Raw genomic sequence first — 25,853 nt, forward strand, 5'->3', positions numbered from 1 at the left:
AGGCTGTAAAGTGCCCAGCCGGAAGGTGAGATGCTGTTCCTCCAGTTTGCATTGAGCTTCACTGGAACATTGCAGCAAGCCAAGGACAGACATGTGGGCATGGGAGCAGGATCGTGTGTTAAAATGGCAGCAACCGGAAGGTCAGGGTCCTGATTGCGCACAGACCGAAGGTGCTCAGCAAAGTGATTACCCAGTCTACGCTTGGTCTCTCCGATTATAGAGGAGACCACATTGGGAGCAGCGAATGCAATAGACCAAATTGAAAGAGGCACAAGTGAAACACTGTTTAACCCGGAATCAATGTTCTGGACCTTGGATGGTGAGCATGGAAGAGGTAAAGGGGCAGGTGTTACACCTTCTGCGATTGCATGGGAAGGTGCCATGAGTGACGGGAGAGGTGTTGGGTAAAGTGGAGGAGTAGATTAGGTTATCCTGGAGGGAATGGTCTCTGCGGAATGCTGACAGAGGGAGTGAAGGGAAGATGTGTTTGGTGGTGGCATCACGCTGGAGTTGGCGAAAATGGCGGAGGATTATGCTTTGCATGCAGAGGCTGGCGGGGTGAAATGTGAGAACAAGGGGGACTCTATCCTTGTTCTGGGAGGGAGAGGAGGGGGTGAGGGTCGTGGCGCGGGAGATAGACCGCACACTGTTGAGGGCCCTGTCGACAACTGTAGATGGGAATCCACGGTTGAGGAAAAAGGAGCACATATTAGAAGCACCACTTTGGAAAGTGGCATCATCGGAACAGCTAGCGGGAATCTTTATCAGGCATGTGGATGATTTTCTGCATGGAGGTTCGGTAGAATTTTTATAATGGGCGATCGATAAAATCAAGAAGTTCAAGGTTGGAAGTCAGCCTTCAGTAGCTTTTAAATACAGAGGTTTAAATATTCAGCAAAACAAGTTCAGAGTGACATTGAACCAATAATCCTATCCAGAACATATTAGTCACATCCAATAAATCAGTTCAGATCTTCACAGAAAGAGGACTCAGAGTCCAAGAAAGAAACCACTCAATTGAAAGGACCATAAGAAATGGGAATAGGAGTACGCCATCTGGCCCCTTGAGTCTGCTTCTCAATTCAATAGGATAATGGCTGACCTGACATTCCTCACGTCCACTTTCCTGTCCTTTCCCTGTAACCCTTGATTCCCTCACTGATCAAATATCCATCTATCTCAGTCTTAACTATATCCAATGACTCTTCTCTTACAGCTCTCTGTAGGAAAGGGTTCCAAAGACTCACGACCCTCTGAGGGAAGAAATTCCTCCTCATCTCAGTCTTCAATTGGTGCCCCTTTATTCTGAGACACTGCCCTCTGGTCCTAGACTCTCCCATGAGTGGAAACATCCTCTCAGCAGTTACCCTGTCAAGCCACTTAAGGATCCTATGAGCGGGACTTTATGGCCTCACTCTTTCTGAAACAGTAAAATCCCACCCAAAGTCAACGGACCTTTCCATTGTCCGCTCCTCGCAAGCTACCATTCCCGTGGCAGGTGGGGTGGTAAAATTCCGGCCTATATGTTTCAATGAGATCGCCTCTCATTCTCAATTCTAATGAACAAAGAACAAAGAACAGTACAGCACAGGAAACAGGCCCTTCGGCCCTCCAAGCCTGTGCCGCTCCTTGGTCCAACTAGACCAATCGTTTGTATCCCTCCATTCCCAGGCTGCTCATGTGACTATCCAGGTAAGTCTTAAACGATGCCAGCGTGTCTGCCTCCACCACCCTACTTGGCAGCGCATTCCAGGCCCCCACCACTCTCTGTGTAAAAAACATCTCTCTGATATCTGAGTTATACTTCGCCCCTCTCACCTTGAGCCCGTGACCCCTCGTTATCGTCACTTCTGATCTGGGAAAAAGCTTCCCACCGTTCACCCTATCTATCCCCTTCATAATCTTGTACACCTCGATTAGATCTCCCCTCATTCTCCGTCTTTCCAGGGAGAACAAGCCCAGTTTACCCAATCTCTCCTCATAGCTAAGACCCTCCATACCAGGCAACATCCTGATAAACCTTCTCTGCACTCTCTCTAATGCCTCCACGTCCTTCTGGTAGTGCAGCGACCAGAACTGGACGCAGTACTCCAAATGTGGCCTGACCAGCGTTCTATACAGCTGCATCATCAGACTCCAGCTTTTATAGTCTATACTCCATCCTATAAAGGCAAGCATACCATATGCCTTCTTCACCACCTTCTCCACCTGTGTTGCCACCTTCAAGGACTTGTGGACTTGCACACCTAGGTCCCTCTGTGTTTCTATACTCTTTTTTTCCTGCCCATTAGCCAGTTCTCTATCCATGCCAATATATTGCCTCCAACACCATGGGCTCTTATCTTATGACTTAACTTTTTGTGAGGTACCTTGTTGGATGCCTTCTGGAAGTCCAAATACAACACATCTACTGGTTCCCCTCTATCCACTCTGGTTGAGACTTCCTCGAAAAACTCTATTAAATTAGTCAGACACAATTTCCCTTCCATGAACCCAATTAGAGGTTGACCTGGTTACGCACTCAGACTTGACCTGATGCCATTAAGATGTGTTGGATCTGAGTACTATAATGAAGCATGCCACGGGAGAGGAAGTTTTGAGGGCAAGCAAAACATTGAAGGAACTGAACTTGTAGGAATGCGCGTTCAAATTCCCAGTCCTGGGTGAATCAATGATAAGAGATTGATAAACGTTAGCAATGCTTCACATGTCAATCTTCTGGGTGGGTTTTCAGGGTTGATGAATGGACTGAATTGGTTGCTAAATTTGCTGATGACACAATGGTAGGTAGGAAAATAAATTGTGAAGTGGATGTAGGGAGGCTACAAAGGGACATACACAGGTTACACAAGTGGGCAAAACTTTGGCAAATGGATATATGAATGTGGGAAAAAGTAAAATTGTCCATTTCAGCAAGAAGAAAAAAAGAAGCTTATTGTCTAAATCAGTGGTTCGCAAATTTTTGTCACTAGGCCGCACTTTCGGAATAAAAATTTGCTCGCGCCACACCAAATGTTTTATTGATAAGAAATACATTCAAAAACAAAAAAAAAAACTCCTAGCAGTGCTTGATTCATAACATAGAACACAACTGCTTTATAATCTGATCATGGGACATCTAGAAAGTATAAAACAATGCAGCTACATAAAAACATGATTCATTCCCAAAATATACTTATAGACGAGCCTCTTACATATGTAACCTTAAGTAAGTATACAAACTCAATGAGAGGTGTGAGCTTGTTTTTGTCGGGTAATCTCATTTATATTAGGTCTAATTTGAGACAAACAAACTCTCATCTCCTCATCAACACAAAGAAGCCTTTCTCTTTTCTGGTCTTTGATATTTGTCAGAGCTGAAAATCCCTGTTCACAACAATATGTTGTGGAGAACTGTAGAAGAATAGCTAATGTTCTTGAAGAGATGCCTGGATACTGTTTCTGGTTGTATATCCAAAAAGAGCCCAGTGGCATACTCCCGTGTTTCATTTTCAAGGTGCGATCACTCGAAATGCAGGCCATTTCCTCCTCCTCATCCAATATCAGACCTGAACAGCTGGAATTCGCAAAGGGGTCTCTAACCCAGTCGAATTGTTCTGTAGACAACAATGGGAAGTAATGATCAATCCTTTCTACCAGTGTTGCAAGATGTTCCTGTATGAGGCCGTACAATTCATTGCTCGTTTTAAAACTTTTTACCAGTGGGAACACTTCGAGGTTATGTTGCATCGCTCTTCCGAGCCAGAGCTGAAGCTTTGTTTTGAATGCAGTTAGTTTGTCTGTAGTTGTGAGGATATTGTCATCGCGGCCTTGCATACTGGCATTGAGCACATTCAACCGGGAAAAGATATCGGCCAAATATGCCAGCTTTGCACACCAGTCATTGTCATCCAGTTGGTGGTACAATGGGTTCCCTTCTTGTTCCAAAAATTCTCTTAATTCGTTCTTCAATTCCAACACCCGATTTAAAACTTTTCCGCGGGACATCCAACGAACCTCTGAGTGCAGAATTAGGCATTGATGTTTTGATTCCACGTCTTTGCAGAGTTGAGCAAATAACCGCGCCTTTAGTGGTTTTGCTTTGATGAAGTTCACAATGCGCACAGTCTGATCTAGAACCAACTTCAAATCAGCTACAAGGGTCTTGGTGATTAATGCCTCTCTGTGTAAAAAACAGTGAGTTGATATTATATCTGGATTTTTCTGTTTGATGAGTGCCGCCAAGTCTCTAACATTCCCTATCATACATGGCGCTCAATCCGTACAAATTCCAATACAAGAATCCCATGAAATCTCAACTTTTTACAAATACTCAGACAAGGTTTGGAAAATATCTTGTCCTCTGGTATGTTTTTCAAGTTCCTTGCAAAATAGAAACTGTGTGATTATTTCATCATTGTGAATGAATCTGATATAGGCAAGCAACTGTGCTTTTCCACTAATGTCGGTCGATTCATCAACTTGAATGGCAAATTTAGAATTCTTCATACTTTCGGAAACATGCTTCTCAATATTAACTGACATATCAACTATTCTTCTGTGAATTGTATTATCAGACAAAGGAATTTCCATAACTTCTCGCTCAGCATCATCACCAAACAAAGTTTTCACAATCAAGCTGCAGGCAGGCTGAATCAATTTTTCAGCTATTGTATGTGGTTTTGTCTGTTGAGCAATCAATTCAGCCACTTGGTAAGATATAATCTGCATCTTATCTGAGACTGTCATTCGGTTTTCGAAATATGATCGTTGGGATTTCTGCTGTTCCAAAAGCCTTTCAAAATATTGAACATCCTTGTTTGCCAGATTTCCATGTTTTGACAACAGATGTCTTTTCATCTTGCTTGGGACCATATTGGAATTGGAAAGCTTCTCACCACAGATCAAACACATAGGCCGAGGTACGTTTTCATCTCCAGTCCATGTGAAACCGAGAGTCAGATAGCTATCCATATGTTGTCGACAAACTTTCTTTTTTGGAGGTTTGCTTGGGCCTGCTACTGGTGTAGAATTAAATGACTTCTTCAGCACTTTGTTCGAACGGTGATTCTGGATCACAACGTGGACTCACTTGATGCTCTTGCTCTCACTTTGGAAAAATATCTATCCATGTTTAAATGTTTCTTTGATTGTCCTTGAATCTTCCCGCCACACTTGCCATCCTCTCTCGCCGCACCAGTATGGCGCGCCGCACCCTTTGGGAACCACTGGTCTAAATGACGAGAGATTGCAAAGCTCAAGGTGCAGTGGGATCTGGGTGTTGTAGTGTATGAATCACAAAGGGTTAGTTTACAGGTACAGCACGTAAATAGTAAAGCTAATAGAATGTTATCATTTATTGTGAAGGGAAATTGAATACAAATGTAAGGAGGATATGCTTCAGTTGTACAGGGCATTGGTGAAACCACATCGAAAGTATTGTGTACGGTATTGGTCTCCTTATTTACAGAAAGATGGAAATCTGTTAGAAACTGTTCAGAGACTAATACCAGGAATGTACGGGCTGTCTTATGAGGAAAGGTTGGAGAGGTTAGCTTTGTATTGACTAGAGTTCAGAAGAGTGAGAGGCGACTTGATCGAAACCTTTAAGATCCTGAAGGGCTATTGACAGGGTGGATGTGGAGAGGATGTTTCATCTTGTGGGAGAATCTAGAACTGGGGGTCGCTTTTACAAAATAAGGGGTTGCCCATTTAAGATGGAGATTAGGAGAATTCTTTTCTCCCAGGAAAAAAGGAGTCCTTGGAACTCTCTTCCTCAAAAGGCAGTGGAAGCAGAGTCTTTAAATATTTTTAAGGCAGAGCTGGATAGATTCTTGATTAATAAGAAGGTAAAAGGTTATTGGGGTAAGGAGGAATGTGGAGTTAAAGTTCCGACCAGATCAGCCATGACCTTACTGAATGGTGGAGCAGGCCTGAAGGGCCAAGTGGCCTACTCCTGCTCCTAATTTGTGAGCGCGTGTGTTCCATACTCTTGAGGCTCACAATATTTAACCATTTTTGTGGTGATGGGTGCCTTGTTTTGCCATGATTTTCAGCAATGAATCCTGCATTTACTTTCCGTGAGAGGGGAGAGGATTTGGGAGGCCAGTTATTGTTGGGATACAACGGTGCATTCATTCTGGATTCATGCAGTGAGCAAGTGACATTATAATGCTGCCTCACCTGCTATTTATTTCCAACATTTTTCTTGCATTAATCTCTTGCCGGTTTGATTCTTGTAACCATGGAAAAGTTGTCACTTTGACTTGCGTAAAAGTCATCCAGTCAGTGGCGAAAATGTGAATTCTTTGAATGATTAAATAATAAGAAACAAGGCTGGGTTTTCACAAATCTGAGAATGTTATGTTCAAGTGAGTGAATGCTCTATAGTAAAATAATAGCTTTGAGCCTGTGAAATGTCTAAATAGATGAGATTGCTGTTGATACTACCTTGGCAATAGCTCCATATTAAAATTGATCTGTGAACTGATTTGGTATGTATGCTCTTAACAGGCAGTCTTTAACCACATTAAAAGCAGTTCAGTTAGCATGTACTTAAATTTAGTAGAGTCCCACTTATCCTTTGCCTGGTCTGTCCCATGACTGTCCACACCAGTGAAGTTGTCTTCAAATTGCCACTCTTAGTAATTATTTATTTTCTTCAAGGCATTATTAAAACACTTTTTGCATGCAGAACTTCTGTACTTGGAATCTTATGTCACATTATAATTTAGATGAGGTGGATTGTGATTACCGATTTGAAAAGGGCTCCTTCAACCAAACACCTGTCAGATGTCGGCTACATTAAACACTTCGAAGGTCTTGTTGTCGGATCCCTGCTTCTAAGTCAGGAGCTCTGAGTTCAATTCCACTCCAGGTCTTGATGGTCAAGGAAGGTGCATTCATAATATAGCCAAATAGGCTGAGTATTAACCTGCAAATCCTTTCAACACATGCCCATGTCAGGTGGTATGAGTGAGGGAGGTTCCTGGTCAGTTATGTGTGGCTGAATAGTCTGCAGAGTTTTAAACTTTTAATATGTTGGAAGATCTTCAATCAAGCAAAGCTGATTTTTGGTTAAAGTTGTTTTTCACTCTGCTGAGATTTCTTGTGGCTTGTGGCCTGGAACTTGCCAAAGGACATAAGATGTCAGATTTACCAGTTTGTCTTGGCAGGGAGGAGTTCTTTACAGACTTTTGGAGCTAGTGTTTCTTATCTGGGGATTGGAATGTAGACAATATGCACTTAAGGGACCTAAATATGAAGGGGCCTGGAGTGACCAATGCCACTACTCTGGCTGTATTTGATTGGCCTAATTGAATGATGCAATTGGGGTTTCTGATCAAACCATTGGCTGGATGACAGAGAATCTTCCGGAAGTGAGTGGAGAATTGTGGATAAAGAGACATGTGCAGCCTTTGTTTGCCAGCGATAACTCAAAGAGACTAAATATCGCAAGAAGACCTATACCCTGAAGGATGCTTCAGAGAAGGAGAAGATAGATTCTACATCAAGGATATTGTTGGCCAAGGTTTTTCCTAAACTTGGTAGTATCTATTTTCAGTTAAATACCTAAAGTTGATGTTTAGTTAAAGTCGATGTTCAGTTGAAGTTAATATACAGTTAAGAGTTAAAGTTCAATTGAAAGTTAAATAAAGAAATTGTTGAATTCTGTCCTTGCTTGTCTCATTAAACTGGAAGGTGTTTAAAAGCTGTATAACACATGTAATGGAAAGAATGTTAGAGCCTCTACCATCACGATGCATAGCTCCAGACTTCCACATGTATGTTGCCACGGCGACTTGGACTCCCTGAGTGAACTATAACCTCATCAACCATGTTACCCTCCAAAATTACTTCCTGAAATAATTCAATCAAGCTTGTCAGACATGAACATCCCTCAATAAATCCATAGCTGCCCTTGTTTAATCCGTGCTTTCTAAATGATGGTTTGTACCCTCCCTCAGAATATTATCCAATAACTTGCCCACCATTGAAATTAGACTAATGGGCCTGTAGTCGCTCGACCTCACTTCCTCTCCATTTGAACAGCCATATAACATCAGCAGCGCCGTGCCTGCAGCTAGAGAGGATTGGAGAATGATGATCAGAGCTTCCTCTGTTTCTGCTCGTGTTTCTTTTGGTAGCCTGAGATAGATTTCATCTGGGTCTAGTGATTCTGGAATCCTTTGAGGCCATGAGTGTGAAATGCCAGTTCTTTATTTTCCTTTTACAGAGAAAAGGAAATAGTGACAGGAACTGGGATCACTATTGCTATTAAACAGAGACGGGGAGAACCTAGCTCCTGTTCTTATCTTCTTTTGTTGATAGTCAAGTACAGGATAGGGACTAATTAAGGCATGTGTCACTCCATAAAGGCCATAGATGGCAGGGAGGTAAGCTAGAGGTAGTTATACTGGTCGAGAGCTTCACGTTTCTATGTGTCCAGATCACCAACAACCTGTCCTGGTCCCTCCGTGCCGCCGCTATAGTTAAGAAAGCCCACCAATGCCTCTACTTTCACATGTAGCTAAGGAAATTTGGCATGTCCGCTACGATTCTCACCAACTTTTACAGATGCACCATAGAAAGCATTCTTTCCGTTTGTATCATAGCTTGGTATGGCTTCTGCTCTGATCAAGACTGCAAAATACTACAAAGGGTCGTGAAAGAAGCCCAGTCCATCACGCAAACCAGCCTCCCACTTATTGACTCTGACTACTCTTCCCGCATCCTCGGAAAAGTAGCCAGCATAATCAAGGACCCCACGCAGCCCGGACATTCTCTCTTCCACTTTCTTCCGTCGGGAAAAAGATACAAAAGTGTGAGGACACTTCCCAACTCTCTCAAGAACAGCTTCTTCCCTGCTGCTATCAGGTTTTTGAACAGACCTACCTCATATTAAGTTGATCTTTCTCTACACCCTAGCTCACCTGATGAAGGAGCTGAACTCCGAAAGCTTGTGTGGCTTTTGCTACCAAATAAACCTGTTGGACTTTAACCTGGTGTTGTGAGACTACTTACTGTAGCTATGACTGTAACACTACATTCTTCACTCTCTCCTTTCCTTCTCTATGAATCATAGAAATCATAGAAATCATAGAAACCCTACAGTGCGGAAGGAGGCCATTCGGCCCATCGAGTCCGCACCGACCACAATCCCACCCAGGCCCTATCCCCACATATTTACTTGCTAATCCCTCTAACCTACGCATCCCAGGACTCTAAGGGGCAATTTATTTAACCTGGCCAATCAACCTAACCCGCACATCTTTGGACTGTGGGAGGAAACCGGAGCACCCGGAGGAAACCCACACAGACACGAGGAGAATGTGCAAACTCCACACAGACAGTGAGCCGAGCCGGGAATCGAACCCGGGACCCTGGAGCTGTGAAGCAGCAGTGCTAACCACTGTGCTACCGTGCTTTGTCTGTATAGCATGCAAGAAATACTTTTCATTGTATACTAATACATATGACAATAATAAATCATATCAAATATTGGTGTCATGATTGTACCAGTTATCCTACAACTCTTGGAAAATGTTCGTCTTAAAGGCTGCACATGTGCATCCTACACATCATATAGAAACATGAAGGAACAGGATAGATTTTCAACTTGCTGCCTGGGTACTAAACAGGGCACTCTCAATCAATCAAAATGAAAACTGGATGGTTTTAATAATGGGTGACAGATTGGAAATGTAACTTTTATACCTGGGCACCAAGTTGAAAACAGCCTGGGGTCTTACTGTAGGCTTTGACATCTGTTAGTGTATGCAGTAACATGTTTTCTTTAACTATTCCAGGAATCTGACCTAACCCCAGAAAATTCCAATGTCCAATGCGGTTCCAGAACATCTGTAGAAGAGCAAGTAGGGTTGAGTGATGAGAGTGGAGAAGGTAAGTGTTTGACAATGTATGGACATGTTATCATGTTCTTGGGGTGCTCCTTCCCCTTTGATTGATTTGTATCACAGCAGCCGCCTGTCTTTATGACCATCACCTCCTCTTTCTGTACCATTCCACTCTCGGTAGGGACAGGCACCTGATGGTCCCAATTCTGCTTTGCAACCATCCATTGGTTGTCTTTAGGGTCTGCCAGTTCTGAGACTACAGCTGACTTCTAACAATCTAATAAAAAGGGCACTGGAAAATTGGAGGTTGTTACCAAAATTGTGGAGATTTCACGCGATTTGGTTAACTGTTTAAAAATTGTTGCATTGAAGATTAATCCTCAACCGGTATACAGGGCAACTCAATCCTTCCTTACAATCTCCAATTCCTTTCCCAGACACAGTCCTTTCCTCCAATAATCCCATGACCTGATTTTGCTTTGCTCATTGTAAGAGTTATTCAGGTGGCTTTGAAACCTCCTAACACTGGATTGCTTTTGATTTCTCTTTTGATGAACTGAAAGGCAGTGACAACTGAATTGTGAAACTCAGATTGAACTGAAAGCAATGGTCAGTTTTTAGAGCAGTGGTTCCCAAATGTTTTTCACTGGGCCGCACGTTCAGAATAAAAATTTGCTCGTGCCACACCGAATATTTTATTGATAAGAAATACATTCAAAAACAAAAAAAAATTCCTAGCAGTGCTTGATTCATAACATAGAACACAACTACTTTATAATATGATCATGGGACATCCAGAAAGTATAAAACAATGCAGCGACATAAAAACATGATTCATTCCCAAAATACACTTATAGACGAGCCTCTTACATATGTAACCTTAAGTAAGTATACAAACTCAATGAGAGGTGTGAGCTTGTTTTTGTCGGGTAATCTCATTTATATTAGGTCTAATTTGAGACAAACAAACTCTCATCTCCTCATCAACACAAAGAAGCCTTTCTCTTTTCTGGTCTTTGATATTTGTCAGAGCTGAAAATCCCTGTTCACAACAATATGTCGTGGAGAACTGTAGAAGAATAGCTAATGCTCTTGAAGAGATGCGCGGATACTGTTTCTGGTTGTTTATCCAAAAGAGCCCAGTGGCATACTCCCGTGTTTCATTTTCAAGGTGCGATCACTCGAAATGCAGGCCATTTCCTCCTCCTCATCTAATGTCAGACCTGAACAGCTGGAATTCGCAAAGGGGTCTCTAACCCAGTCGAATTTTTCTGAAGACAACGATGGGAAGTAATGATCAATCTTTTCTACCAGTGTAGCAAGATGTTCCTGTATGAGGCCGTACAATTCATTGCTCGTTTTAAAACTTTTTACCAGTGGGAACATTTTGAGGTTATGTTGCATCGCTCTTCCGAGCCAGAGCTGAAGCTTTTTTTTGAATACAGTTAGTTTGTCTGTAGTTGTGAGGATATTGTCATCGCGGCCTTGCATACTGACATTGAGCACATTCAACCGGGAACCTCTGAGTGCAGAATTAGGCATTGATGTTTTGATTCCATGTCTTTGCAGAGTTGCACAAATAACCGCACCTTTAGCGATTTTGCTTTGATGAAGTTCACAATGCGCACAGTCTGATCTAGAACCAACTTCAAATCAGCTACAAGGGTCTTTAGATTAATGCCTCTCTGTGTAAAAAACAGTGAGTTGATATTACATCTGGATTTTTCTGTTTGATGAGTGCCGCCAAGCCTCTCACATTCCCTATCATACACGGCGCTCCATCCGTACCAATTCCAATGCAAGAATCCCATGAAATCTCAACTTTTTCCAAATAGTCAGACAAGGTTTGGAAAATATCTTGTCCTCTGGTATGTTTTTCAAGTTCCTTGCAAAATAGAAACTGTGTGATTATTTCATCATTGTGAATGAATCTGATATAGGCAAGCAACTGTGCTTTTCCACTAATGTCGGTTGATTCATCAACTTGAATGGCAAATTTAGAATTCTTCATACTTTCGGAAACACGCTTCTCAATATTAGCTGACATATCAACTATTCTTCTGCGAATTGTATTATCAGACAAAGGAATTTCCATAACTTCTCGCTCAGCATCATCACCAAACAAAGTTTTCGCAATCAAGCTGCAGGCAGGCTGAATGAATTTTTCAGCTATTGTATGTGGTTTTGTCTGTTGAGCAATCAATTCAGTCACTTGGTAAGATACAATCTGCATCTTATCTGAGACTGTCATTCGGTTTTCGAAATATGATCGTTGGTATTTCTGCTGTTCCAAAAATCTTTCAAATTATTGAACATCCTTGTTTGCCAGATTTCCATGTTTTGACAACAGATGTCTTTTCATCTTGCTTGGGACCATATTGGAATTGGAAAGCTTCTCACCACAGATCAAACACACAGGCCGAGGTACGTTTTCATCTCCAGTCCATGTGAAACCGAGACTCAGATAGCTATCCATATATTGTCGACAAACTGTCTTTTTTGGAGGTTTGCTTGGGCCTGCTACTGGTGTAGAATTAAACGACTCTTCTTCAGCACTCTGTTCGAATGGCGATTCTGGATCACGACGTGGACTCGGATCATCCTCAGCATCACTTGATGCTCTTGCTCTCACTTTGGAAAAATATCTATCCATGTTTAAATGTTTCTTTGATTGTCCTTGAATCTTCCCGCCACACTTGCCATCCTCTCTTGCCGCACCAGTGTGGCGCGCCGCACCCTTTGGGAACCACTGTTTTAGAGAATAAATCAAATTAAAAATAGAGAACTTTAATTGGTTCATAAGTTCATAAGCTCTCGGAGCAGAATTAGGTCAAATGGCCATTCGATTATGCTCCTCATCCCCATTTTCCTGCCTTCTCCCCATAACCGTTCAACCCATTACCAATTAAAAATCTGTCTAACTCCTCCTTAAATTTACTCACAGTCCCAGCATCCACTGCACTTTGGGGTAGTGAATTCCACAGATGGGTAAGTTCTGAAGAAAACATGATAGCTGGAATTCTCCTACCCCCGCCTGCTGCTGGGATTCTCCAGTCCCGCTGCAGTGAGCGGTGATTTGGCGGAGCGCCAAATTCTCTATTCTCGCTGGCAGCGACGGCGGGGCGTGATCGGCCAAAGAATTCCGGCCGATATACGGACAGCGACGATCTCGTGGTTCATTTACTCGGAAGGTACTTGAAGACAAACACCTGTCTGTGAAAGAAATTTGGAGAATTGTACCAGTCTACCAAAATCACATTAAAACTAAAGTTACTGATAAGGAAGAAGTTTCCTAAAATGCACCTTATGTGGAATTTTATTAGGTTTATACAGCAATGTGCAGTATCTCTTGTGGAAAGGTTGGACTAAAGCAGTAAAAGAATCACTGGGTATTTCCAGCACTTGCTGTTTTTGCAGGAAGTGTGTGTTGGAACAGATATCCTGGAATTCGATTAAAGTGATCAGCCAGGTACAGTGAACTCCTTGGAACTGTCATTTGGATTCTTGGGCTAAAATTCCAATGGGAAGAAATTTGTATGGGTGATGCAGGAGTTTGCCGCAGACTTGTGTCGAGTTCTCAAGGACAGGCAGCACCTGTGTAACTTTCTTCAATGAAATCAAAGAGGAATATCATGTGTACCTTGTATGTAGCAGCCCCCCCTCTCTCTCCCCCCAACCCTCCCTCCCCCCCTTCCATGGGAAGTGATGTGGGTCTGCAGGCAGAACAACACGAATACCTTCTTGTGCCACTTGGTTTTACCATAAGTGCTGCCGTTAAGTCTATGTTGTATTGTTGTTAATATTTATTATTGCATGTGTATTAAATCTCTGACATTTGATGCTGTTATTTTGAGGTGTAAATTGTAAGTGGGGATATTTCTCCTCTGACATTACCAATGTTTTGCTCACACTGTGCTCGCTCTCACCTAGACAGCGCTCCTGAGGAATCACTGAACAACTCTGTAGGTGAGGTCTCCATTTTGAAAAGACTGGGCCTTCATAGGTAAGTAGCAGTAGCCCACGTGTATAGTCCTGGGAACAATAACCTAACTCTGGAATCATAACTCAGGTTCATATTACTCTTAAAGCCCAACATCATCAGAAACTCTGAGGCGGATCCTTTATTTATTATTAACTCTCTGTAGAATTATAATCTTGCCGTGTAGAAACCACGGACAGGATTTTCCAGCCCCGAAACCGGAAAATGCCGTCCGAGGTCAACGGACCTTTCCATGGTCCACAATTCCCGTGGCAGGCAGAGCGGGAAAATTGGCCCCCATGTTTCTCTTGCAGTCGCTTCTGAATCACCTCATTCTTTTAGTCAAACCAAGCTTATACCAGGGACAAGTCATCATTATCCAAACACAACGTTTACCAAAACATTAACAGCGCTGTCCAGTGTAAGCTCAGAGAGAAACACACAAGACGCTTGGTTGAATCAGAAAGTGGACGAACATCAGTCATATACAGACCACAGAGATGGGAAGAGATTGTACGAAGCTCTGAAATCTATCCTTGGGCCCCTGGTTCACATCGATCCTTGGCGCCAAAGGGTCAACACTGCTCACAGAAAAAGCCCAAATTCAACAGAAATGGGCAGAACGCTTCAAATAGATCCTCAATGGGCCTCATCCATCAATGAAGAAACAAGAAACAGCCTGTGGCATGGCGACACGGTGGTTAGCACGGCTGCCTCACAGCGCCAGGGACCCGGGTTCGATTCCTGGCTTGGGTCACTGTCTGTGTGGAGTTAGCACATTCTCCCTGTGTCTGAGTGGGTTTCCTCCGGGTGCTCCGGTTTCCTCCCACACTCCAAGATGTGCAGGTTAGGTCGATTGGCCATGCTAAATTAATAAAAGTGTCAGGAGATTAGCAAAGTGGGGTGAGAGGTATAAGGCCTGAGTGGGATTGCTGTTGGTGCAGGCATGATGGACCGAATGGTTTCCTTCTGCACTATAGGGATTCTATGATTCTATTCTATTCTATGATATTGCCACCAACTGCTCCTGACTCCTGTCTGGTGCCAAAACCGCCGGAGCTGATGCTATCCCAGCTGAGGCCTACAAAGCTGAAGGTCAGTGGCTGGCCAGGAAGATCACTGAACTCTTTCAGTCTATGTGGGGGGCAAGGGATAATCCCACACAAATACAAAGATGCCTCCATTGTCCACCTGTACAAGTAGGAAGGTCCTCATCAATCTTGCAACAACCATAGAAGGATCTCACTCCTCTCCATCCCTGGCAAAATCTTCACCAGAATCCTTCTGGACAACTTAGTGCAGAGCTTCCCAAACTGAGTTACATGGTCGGTTCAGCCAAGGACCCCGTGAAAAGCAAGGCTGCGGGTGCCCGGGAACAGCTGAGGGCCAGGAAGAGCCAAGGCTGGTGGGGACTAGAAGAGAGCCGGGCATGGGTGGAGATGCTCCAGAGGAGCCAAGGCCAGCGAAAGCCTGAGAGGAGCCAAGGTCTGGGGGGTGGGGGGGTGGGGGGGTGGGGGGTGGGGGGGGGGGGGGGGGGTGGGGGGGTGGGGGGGGGGGGGGTGGGGGGGTGGGGGGTGGGGGGTGGGGGGGGGTGGGGGGGCGGAGAGGAATGCAGTGAGAGAGCAATGCTAACCACTGTGCCACCGTGCTGCCCATCGCGTTAAAAGGGTTCCGCGGCTGGAAAAGTTTTGGAAACCCTGACTTAGAGCAACATCTCAACCAGGATCTGCTCCTTGAGTGTCAGTGCAGTTTCAGGAAAGACTGGGGAACAACTGATATTTACAGTTAGACAGCTGCATGAAGAATGCTAAGAATACAAGATGGACCTTAATACCAGGGCTGTTGACCTAACCAAGGCCTTTAGCATTGTCAGCAGTGAGGGCCTTTGGAAGATAATGGAGTAACTCAACTGACAAATTCACCACAATAATTCGACAGTTCCATGACAGCGTGCTCATGTGTGTTCTGGATGGTGAGTCTTCTGACCCATTCCCAGTCACTAATGGAGTTAAACAGGGCTGTGTGCCAGCGCCAACCATCTCCTGCAAGTTTTTCTTTGTCCTGCTTTCTAATTCCTTCCATGATGGTGATTCTGGAATCAAATATCAAATGGATAGGAAGTTGCTCAACCTAACACAACTCTGACAAAGACCAGTATCTCCAAGGACATACTTGGTGATTTCCTGTTTTTAATGACTGTGCACACCCTGCCAGTTCAGAGCTGGATGTGGAATGTAGCATGGACCTATTCTCCAATGCATGTGACAACTGCAGCCTTATGGTCATTACAAAGAAGATGGAAGTATTGTACCAGCCTGCTCCAGGAACGACAATCTCTAGCCCCGGGTTTCAGCCGTAACCAGACTCTGTGAGCAGTGGATAAGTTCACTTATCTCGGCCGCAGTCTCGAGCTGTCTATGTTGATGATGAGACACATGCACGAATTGCCAAAGTAAGTGTAGCCTCTGGAAGCTTCAAACATCAATCTGGGAGCATTGAGGAGTAAGTGTGCCTATCAGACTGAGAGCCTAGAGAAAGCTGTGTGTGTGTGAGAGACTTGGACTGTGTACCAGCGTCAGACCAAGAAACTCAACCACTTCCACTCGAGCTGTTTTCAGAGACTTCTGAGGATCAGATGGCAGGACAGAGTAGCCGACACAGAGACACTCACCCGAGCTGGCATGTCAAGTATCCACACCATATTGAGATAGTCACAATGAGTAGGGCTGGTCATGTAGTCAGAATGCCCAGTAGTCTCTTACTAATGTGAATCTTCTATAGAGAGCTTGAGTCTAGGGTGCATTCTCATGGTGATCAAAGGAAGTGTTACGAGGTCACTCTGAAGACTTCACTGAGGAGTTTTGATTTCAGTCCCGAGTCCTGGGAGAAGCTCGAACAGGATCACAATCAATTAACAAATGGTGCTGTCTCCTTCGAAAGCAGGAGGCAGAGAGAAAACACACAGAGAGAAAATCCCAAACCAGGAGCTTCTCCTAATCCCGATTGTCTATGATATCCTATCCCATTTGTAGCAGAACGTCCCGGGCACCGATCGACCTTCACAATCACCAACATATCCCACCAGGACCTGAGCAAACATTCCAGATAATGGAAAGCATCTTTAACTCTAAGGGTGAACCTCTACTACATGTATTACTGATATCTCTGCTGTATGTCATCGTCCTAATGTTTTATGCATTATGTTGCTGCTTTTTCTACTGTTATTGTATTTTCTATCATTTCTTTATTGAGCATTACTATACTAAAGTTTAAAGTTTTTAAAGTTTATTTATTAGTGTGATAAGTAGGCTTACATTAACACTGCAATGAAGTTACTGTGAAAGTCCCCTAGTCTCCACACTCTGGCGCCTGTTCGGGTACACTGAGGAATTTAGCATGGCCAATGCACTTAACAAGCACGTCTTTCGGACCGTGGGAGGAAACCGGAGGCAACCCACACAGACACGGGGTGAATGTGCAGACTCCACACAGACAGTGAACCAATCCGGGAATCGAACCTGGGTCCCTGGCGCTGTGAGGCAGCAGTGCTACTCACTGTGCCACCGTGCTGGTGTTGCTCCTTTCCACAATAGTACTGGTAATATTATCCACCATGCCTTCTCTATAATCTCTTAGCAGAGACCAGTTACTTCTTGCATCTGATTTTGATGGCAGACAATGTACAGCACGCAGCTGTGCTAGTGGTGTGCCTCAGGGATCAGTGTTAGGACCATAATGGTTTACGATTTACATAGATGATTTGGAGTTGGGGACCAAGTGTAGTGTGTCAAAATTTGCAGATGACACTAAGATGAGTGGCAGAGCAAAGTGTGCAGAGGACGCTGAAAGTCTGCAAAGGGATATAGATAGTCTAAGTGAGTGGGCGAGGGTCTGGTAGATGGAGTACAATGTTGGTAAATGTGAGGTCATCTATTTTGGTAGGAATAACAGCAAAATAGACGATTATTTAAATGGTAAAATATTGCAGCATGCTGCTGTGCAAAGTGAACTGGGTGTCCTTGTGCAAGAATCACAAGGAGTTAGTTTGCAGGTGCAGCAGGTAATTAAGAAGGCAAATGGAATTTTGTCCTTCATTGCTAGAGGGATGGAGTTTAAAAACAGCGAGGTTATGTTGCAGCTGTACAAGGTGCTGGTGAGGCCACACCTGGAGTACTGTGTACAGTTTTGGTCTCCTTACTTGAGAAAGGATATACTGGCACTGGAGGGGGTGCAGAGGAGATTCACTAGGTTGATTCTGGAGTTGAGAGGGTTGGCTTATGAGGAGAGACTGAGTAGACTGGAGCTATAATCATTGGAATTCAGAAGAATGAGGGGAGATCTTATAGAAACATAAGATTATGAAGGGAATAGATAGAAGCAGGGAAGTTGTTTCCACTGGCGGGTGAAACTAGAACGAGGGGGCATAGCCTCAAAATAAGGGGGAGCAGATTTAGGACTGAGTTGAGGAGGAACTTCTTCACACAAAGGGTTGTGAATCTGTGGAATTCCCTGCCCAGTGAAGCAGTTGAGGCTACCTCATTGAATGTTTTTAAGACAAGGATAGATAAATTTTTGAACAGTAAAGGAATTAAGGGTTACGGTGAGTGGGTGGGTAAGTGGAGCTGAGTCCACGAAAAGGTCAGCCATGATCTTATTGAATGGCGGAGCAGGCTTGAGAGGCCAGATGGCCTACTCCTGCTCCTAGTTCTTATGTTCTTATGATCCCGTATCACTTGTATTGCGGGTCTGGCCAAAGTTAAAGTTACCCCTATCGCTGAGTCTTTGACGAACTTATGCTGTATGTTCAATAGTTGCTTTGTATTGTGGGGGATGGGGGAGCATTTTCCATTCGATCTGTATGATTGATGTACAAACCCGCACTGTTTTGTTGCGAAGCAGATGTGTAACCACTGGATATGGGACATTTCTCTAAGAGCAGAATGGAAAGCCTGGCATCTCCAGGCCAGCTGTCCATGGACCAAATGCAATGGGCTCTGGTTTCTGTTCTCCCACTGGAACACACAGAGTCAGTGTGCAGTTGAAGGTTGCGGACTTGGTGCAAGTTCCAGGCTGAAGACCTTGCTTTGCTCTCACTGGTTGGGGGTGCTGGCCACAGACATCAGAGAGATTGCACCTTCTAGGAAGTGTTGCTTAATGACTACTCTGTCACTACACAGGCCTGTCCCCAATGGTGAAAATCCCAGGGATTAAGTACAATTCTCCAGCTGTTATTACTGTTGGTATTAAATTATTTTTAATATGGCGGTGGCACAGTGGTTAGCACTGCTGTCTCACAGCGCCAGGTACCCGGGTTCGATTCCTGGCTTGGGTCACTGTCTGTGTGGAGTTTGCACATTCTCCCCATGTCTGTGTACGTTTCCTCCGGGTTTTCCGGTTTATTCCCACATTCTGAAATGCACCTAACCACGTGCTGGTTAGGCGCATTGACCCAAACAGGCACTGGAGTGTGGCAACTAGGGGAATTTCACAGTAACTTCATTGCAGTGTTAATGTAAGCCTACTTGTGACTAATAAATAAACTTTACTTTTACATTTAATGCAGTGTCCATTTACAAATCTGAATCTTGAGCACAAAGCCATTGCCTTCCAGAAACACTTGTGACAGGAGTTGGTGCTCAGAGCAGAGGGGACATGAGGACATTCCATACAAGAGAAGTTAATGAGTTAAGGAGTTTCTTCCTTCTGGAACACCACATAGATGTTGCACCTGAAATTACACGTACAACTGCACCCATTTTGTGGAAACTCAAACTCCACAGAGACAGGCACATGTGTCTGGTTAATAAATGATACACAATTTTGTTTTACAGAGAGTTCTACACTGAGAAAGAAGTTGAGGTAAGTCCAGCATCCTTTTGTTTTCTGACAATGTTCAGCTGTGGAGGGTAACCCACCTGGCTTTCGATCCTGCCCTCAGTTAAATCTTCTAGCTGGAGTCAGTGGACAGTGTTCGGGAACTCTGGCTGGTTCCACACTGTCCTCGCGCCAGCCTAGAGGTGCTGAGGCCAATTACTCCAACTACTTCTGCAGCTGAGTACAGACTGGGAACTATCAGTTCTGAATAGTTCAGTTAGGTGGTGCCTCCACTGACTAAACCGTCAGGTGAACCATTGCGTATAACCAGCTGTCAGAACATTTGGCAAGTAGCTGTCCCCTGACACATTTACTCACAATCCTTTCATCTTCACATCCCCCCACCATTTCTCCATTCACCTTTGAATCTTCTATAACAATCCGCACCATTTGGTCTTTGACCCCCCACCTCTCTTCACCCACATTAATGACACATTTATGTGGGAGATGATGGTGTAGTGGTAATGTCACTGGATTTGTAACCCAGAGGCCCAGGTTAATGCTCGGGGACACGGGTTCAAATCCCACCACGGCAGCTGGTGGAATTTCAATTCAATTAATAAAATCTGGAATGAAATAGCTAATAACAGTGACCATGGAATTGTTGCAAAACCCCATCTGGTTCCCTAATGTCCTTTCGGAAATCCGCCAACCGTACCTGGTCTGGCCTACATGTGACTCCAGACCCACAGCAATATGGTTGACTCTGAACTGCCCTCTGAAATAGTTGAGCAAACCATTCCACTTGAGGGTATTTAGGGATGGGCAACACATGCTGGCTTTGGCAGCAATGCCCACATTCTACAAAAGAATTAAAAAAAAACATTCTTCATCATACTCTCTGGTACTCCCTCCCTCAACGCCTCCCCTTCTTCATCTGTCTCTCTACCTTGTCAAAACACATCTGTCATGACCCTCTGTACCTAACCTTTATGCTGTGGCTATCTACCCATTCCCCCTACTTATTTCTATTCATGACCTCCTAGGATGATTTTCTTTTTGAATTAAAGATGCTATATAATCATAAGTTGTTGTTATGTTAAGAACCCCATTGATGTTACATTCGGCGGTATCCCAAACCCAGAGGGTAACTTGGAATATTGGTTCAGAGTGGTGTATGTTTTCAGTTTGGTATAGTGTGAGAAAAGATATGCTACAAACCAGGGGGGAATAGTCCAGCCTTTTCGTGATCAATTCATAAAGAATATTTATTAACTTGAAAGAAAAACACACGATGAGAAGGACTATAATACTCCACTTAACTACACTGATGGCTATACACACCGAGTATCTCATGAAGTTACCCCTTCTACCTACGTTTCCTGAACAGTGAGATGCCCCCTCGTTCCCAAACAACATCCAATATTATATAACTCTATGAGCTAAATCCAGCAGATAGTTACCATCCACAGGTCATTTGTCTATATTTGGGAAACCCATCTTCAGTCTCAGCGAAGGAATAATCTTCTCTGTTCGAGTTTTGGGATTTTAACCAGCTGCCTTTTAGCAATAACTTGTTTTCTGGGTGAGGGGGTGGGTGGCGGACACACTGTTTTCTACAGCTTGGTCTGGCTATAGTGGGAGTTGCTTCTACTGTGTCCCTTTCTTCAGTTATTCTGCTATGGATATATCATTCTTCCCCTTTGATGTTACCCACCCTGTGGACCCGGCTTTTAATATATAAGCGCCAATTCCCTTAGCTCTTCACTTTGAAGTCACCTCTTCGACATGCCATTGTTTTCCCCTCGTCACAGAAGTAAACACTTGCTTTTCTCACTGGTATGCTAATTTGCATATCAAAACACCCTGCTGTTGTGACTACCAGGGGAAAACAGTTAAGATGTAGAATGTGCAGTAAAGTGTTGAATAAGTGGGAGGAAAAGGTATGCATTCTCTGTGCTCAAGGGATGTTAAAAAGACGCCACACCTATTCTCTCAGATCCCATGGCCTGATTCAAAGAAAAGCAAGACAGTTTTCCTTCAGCAACATTTACCCCTCGCCAACATTTGAAACCAATTATTTGACCATTATCGCATTGCTGATTGTCATGCACAAATTAGCTGTAGTGTTCTACGTCGCAATGATGTTTACACTTCAAAAATCATTGTGCTGACTGTAAAATGCTTTTGGGAATGCTGAAGTAGTGAAAGGCGCTATATAAATGCAATGACCGGAATTCTCCGGCCTTGCCTGCGGGCTGGGATTCTCCAGTCCCGCTGCAGTGAATGGAGTTTTGGCTCCATTCTCCGTTCTCACCGGTGGTAGGGCATCCAACATCAGAGAATTCTGGCCAATGCCTTTCTCTCCATGGGGCATTGACTGGTTTTGACTCAGCGATTCCTCACAGTGCTGAATCAAACATCAGAAATTCTCTTGCGGGGTGGGGTGGGGGAATGGTTGGAGCAGCAAAGAGGAGAAGCCGCTTCCACGCCACACTAATGCATTGTACTTGACGCTTTGAGCTGTTGCCCCATTTCTCCAGCCCCGTGACAGGAAGAATTTGAACCTAAACACAGGCCACAGTGACTTCAGTACGATTCATAGAAATCATAGAAACCCTACAGTACAGAAAGAGGCCACTCGGCCCATCGAGTCTGCACTGACCACAATCCCACCCAGGCCCTACCCCCATATCCCTACATATTTTACCTGCTAATCCCTCTAATCTACGCATCCCAGGACACTAAGGGGCAATTTTAGCATGGCTAATCCACCTAACCCGCACATCTTTGGACTGTGGGAGGAAACTGGAGCACCCGGAGGAAACCCACGCAGACACGAGGAGAATGTGCAAACTCCACACAGACAGTGACCCAAGCCGGGGATCGAACCCAGGTCCCTGGAGCTGTGAAGCAGCAGTGCTAACCACTGTGCTACCGTGCCGCCCACGCGATTCACGTCGAGCTTCCTCCATCTGACACTGCAGAACTCTCTTTTTTTTCTTTTCTCCAAGTCCGCATTCATACACCTGTCTCTTGCGTTCAAATCTGACATGTTCACGTTGAAGCAAAGGCTTGAAGTGGAGGAGCGAGCCCGGGATGTGGCCGAGCAAAATATCCGCAAGGAGCTGGAGGGATGCAAAATAATACTGCAGGTAACGGGGGAGTGGGGACGCGAGCTGGAGGGTGACAAGCAAGGCTGTAGTTACTGGCGACTGGATCCTGGTACTACATATACTGGGAGATAGGGGCAGGGATGGAGCATGTTGTATATCTTAGATCTCAGATCTACACAGAGTTGACACTAGTGTGCAGGAACATTCTTTACAGATTTTTCATGCAATGCATAAGGAGGTGTTATGGCACAGTGGGTAATGTCCCTGTCTCTGAGTCAGAATCTCCAGGTTCAAGAACCACCCCAAGACTCGGTGGCCAAGGGAGCTTTCGTTCATAATGTGGCAAAACAGGTTGAGCATCAACTTGTAAATCCTTCCAACATACCTCAATGGCAAGTGGTAAGAGCAGGAGAGATTCCTGGCCAGCCATGTGATGGAAAGAAAACTGGAGCCCCTCTCATCTCTGTCCATATCTCCAGGCTACAACATGCGCGTGAAAGTGTATGTTACCAAAACAACTCCGACTCCTTGGGGGCCTGCGTGGATCAGCTTAGCTTGGGGTTGGATCCCCATTCCAGCTGGGGTGGATTTGGGGCCTGCCTCCTTGACCTGGCCATGGTGAAGTGCTGGCACTGTGGGCCTGACCGGTCTTCAAGCAGAGAACTCAAGAAGTAGAAGATACAATCCTTTAAAATGTCTACACCATCCTCCCATCATAGCGTCTGTGATTTCTGTTTATTTATCTCTGAGTCAAAACCCAGGCTTAACCAATCAAGTACAGTGAGCATGGATCCATTACCAGACTCATATAGTCAAACACTGAACCATTAAACGCTACAGAGGGTACAAAGTAATATTGGGGGAATGGAACCAGATGCGGTGGGGAGGGCAGGGAGTGGTTTGCTGCAACCACACCTATCCAGATGTGGATGTTTTGAAGATAACAGCTGTGATTCATTCTATTCAGAAGCTAAAAGCGATTTGTTCAGATGGACACCGACAGGAGATTCTAAAACAGCTGGAACGGAATCTGCAGATTCTGGAAGCTTCCATCAACCGAGTGGCCACCAAGTCCGAGGTACTAGGAGCGGTACATCAGGTGTGTGTGTGTGTGTGTGGCTTGTTTCCACTAAAGCGAATACCCTGTTTTAATTAATTATTTATGAATCTTTTTATTCATTATCAATCTGTGTATATGCTCTGGTTTTGTCTAATTTTAGATGTGATTCTGCAATTGGATAACATTTGCTGAACAATGCCAAGTATGTCAAGAATTAGACTCAGTAAGAGTTTTAACAACACCAGGTTAAAGTCCAACGGGTTTATTTGGTAGCAAATGCCATTAGCTTTCGGAGCGCTGCTCCTTTGTCAGATGGAGTGGAAATCTGCAGATTTGCACATTTGCTACCAAATAAACCTGTTGGACTTTAACCTGGTGTTGTTAAAACTCTTACTGTGTTTACCCAGTCCAACGCCGGCATCTCCACATCAAGAATTAGACTAACAACCAATTTAGGATTATCAGTCAGGCTTGCAATGCTGTTTGCTAGATGCTACATCTATTCATACACAGAGATCTGTCCTCTGCAGGCAAAAGGAACATGTCCAGGTATTGCACCTTTTTTGAATTCAACAAAAACATGGGGGCCAATAGTTCCCTGGTGCATTCTCGGTCCACAACCCATGGACAAATATGTACTGAACAATGAGAACCAACTTGACAGGGTTGTTTGCATTTTTCTGTTCCAAAAAGTGGTCAGAAAGCAGGATAGGCACCGTTCCAGGAGGTGGAATCATGGTTTGGGTAATGATATTTACTTTGCGGCCTGTGCATGTCAAAAGCCTTAACTGTATCGAGTACCTATCATAAGACATGTATGTAAATGGAAGAATGAGATTTTGCTTTAGCGCTCAGGTTAGTCAGTCCCCAGTTTAACCCAGCTCAGCTGGAAGATTACCTGCGGACAACTCCTCAAGGGTACTGCTGAGATCCACTCCTGAGCCATTCTTGGGTCTCTTCTGCGCTGATCTCTCTCTCTCTCTCTCTCTTTCAGCATTGGTAATGGTAGGTAGCCCCTCAGGGTGTAATTTTCTCATCCCACCCGCCATGGGAATTTCCAGCATTGGGGCAAGCGTGGCCGGAAAGCCCCGCCCTTTAGTTAATGAGTGAAGTAGATCATTCCCCACCTTGAGCCTGTTAGATCATTCAATTAAATAATGGCTGATTAATTAGCTCCATTTAACTGTCTGGGTTCCATACCCCCAACATCCTTGCTGAACAAAAACCTATCAATCCCAGCTTCAAAACGCTTTCCCGAACCTCAATCGTTTCCCGGGGGGGAGCGAGTTCCATGTTTCCACTATCTTTTGTGTAGCAGTGCCTCACACAGCAGAGCCCCTCTACTTTTCTGCCTTGTTGTTTTTCAGGACTGCACGACCAGAGAAAATGGTTCCACTTTATCCACTCCATTCAAATCCCTAAATCGTCTGAGGCACCTCAGTTTGATCACCCCCTCATCTTCCAAACTCAGCACTAACCTTATCCCGCTTCTCGGAGATGTCTGAGGACAGCTGTCTTGCTGTGGAATGTTCCTTATCTGCTCCCAGTTTTGTGTTGTCCATTGCCTCCCAAGCTCAAGAGTCGAGGCCACTTTAAACCTGCCAATTTACTTTGAACTGATTAAATCTTGGGTTAAGGCGACTGACAGGTTAAAGAGGCACCAGCCATCCTTGCGGAATGGCATTCCCAAGATCGGCAATCAGTGTCTGACTCCTACTCCTCTTCCCCCTCCTGTTCACTATTCTCACAGGCTCTGGGTGGGAGACAGTTCAGCCATTCTGCGCCTGCGGAATTAAAATGGGCCAGGCTTTGCACTAAATTGGTGGAGGAGGGGGGGTGGGTTCCAGCTTGGTCCCGAGAGGTCCCAAAGTTTTCCAAATTACACAGCACCTGGATATTCCCAGTTATAGAATTATAGAATCCTACAGTGCAGAAGGAGGCCATTCAGCCCATCGAATCTGCACCAACCACAATCTCACCCTATCCTCATAACCCCATGCATTTACCCTTGCTAGCCCCCCGGACACTAAGTTGGTCTGAATATTCAG

At 44.4% G+C, this 25,853-nt stretch overlaps 1 protein-coding gene across 5 annotated transcripts in view; it reads left to right on the plus strand.

Annotated features, from left to right (window-relative positions):
- LOC144479164 (uncharacterized) overlaps window positions 1-25,853 on the plus strand; it is a 96,030-nt gene that overhangs the window by 24,409 nt on the left and 45,768 nt on the right. For all 5 annotated transcript variants that reach the window (XM_078197752.1, XM_078197755.1, XM_078197753.1 and 2 more), the window contains exons 5-9: window positions 9,789-9,882; window positions 13,767-13,839; window positions 19,647-19,674; window positions 22,644-22,784; window positions 23,713-23,844. In XM_078197752.1, the coding sequence (XP_078053878.1) occupies window positions 9,789-9,882; window positions 13,767-13,839; window positions 19,647-19,674; window positions 22,644-22,784; window positions 23,713-23,844 (468 nt within the window). The remainder of the gene's footprint in view (window positions 1-9,788; window positions 9,883-13,766; window positions 13,840-19,646; window positions 19,675-22,643; window positions 22,785-23,712; window positions 23,845-25,853) is intronic.

The sequence above is a fragment of the Mustelus asterias genome, chromosome 25 (genome assembly GCF_964213995.1).
Source record: "Mustelus asterias chromosome 25, sMusAst1.hap1.1, whole genome shotgun sequence".
Lineage (NCBI taxonomy): Eukaryota > Metazoa > Chordata > Chondrichthyes > Carcharhiniformes > Triakidae > Mustelus > Mustelus asterias.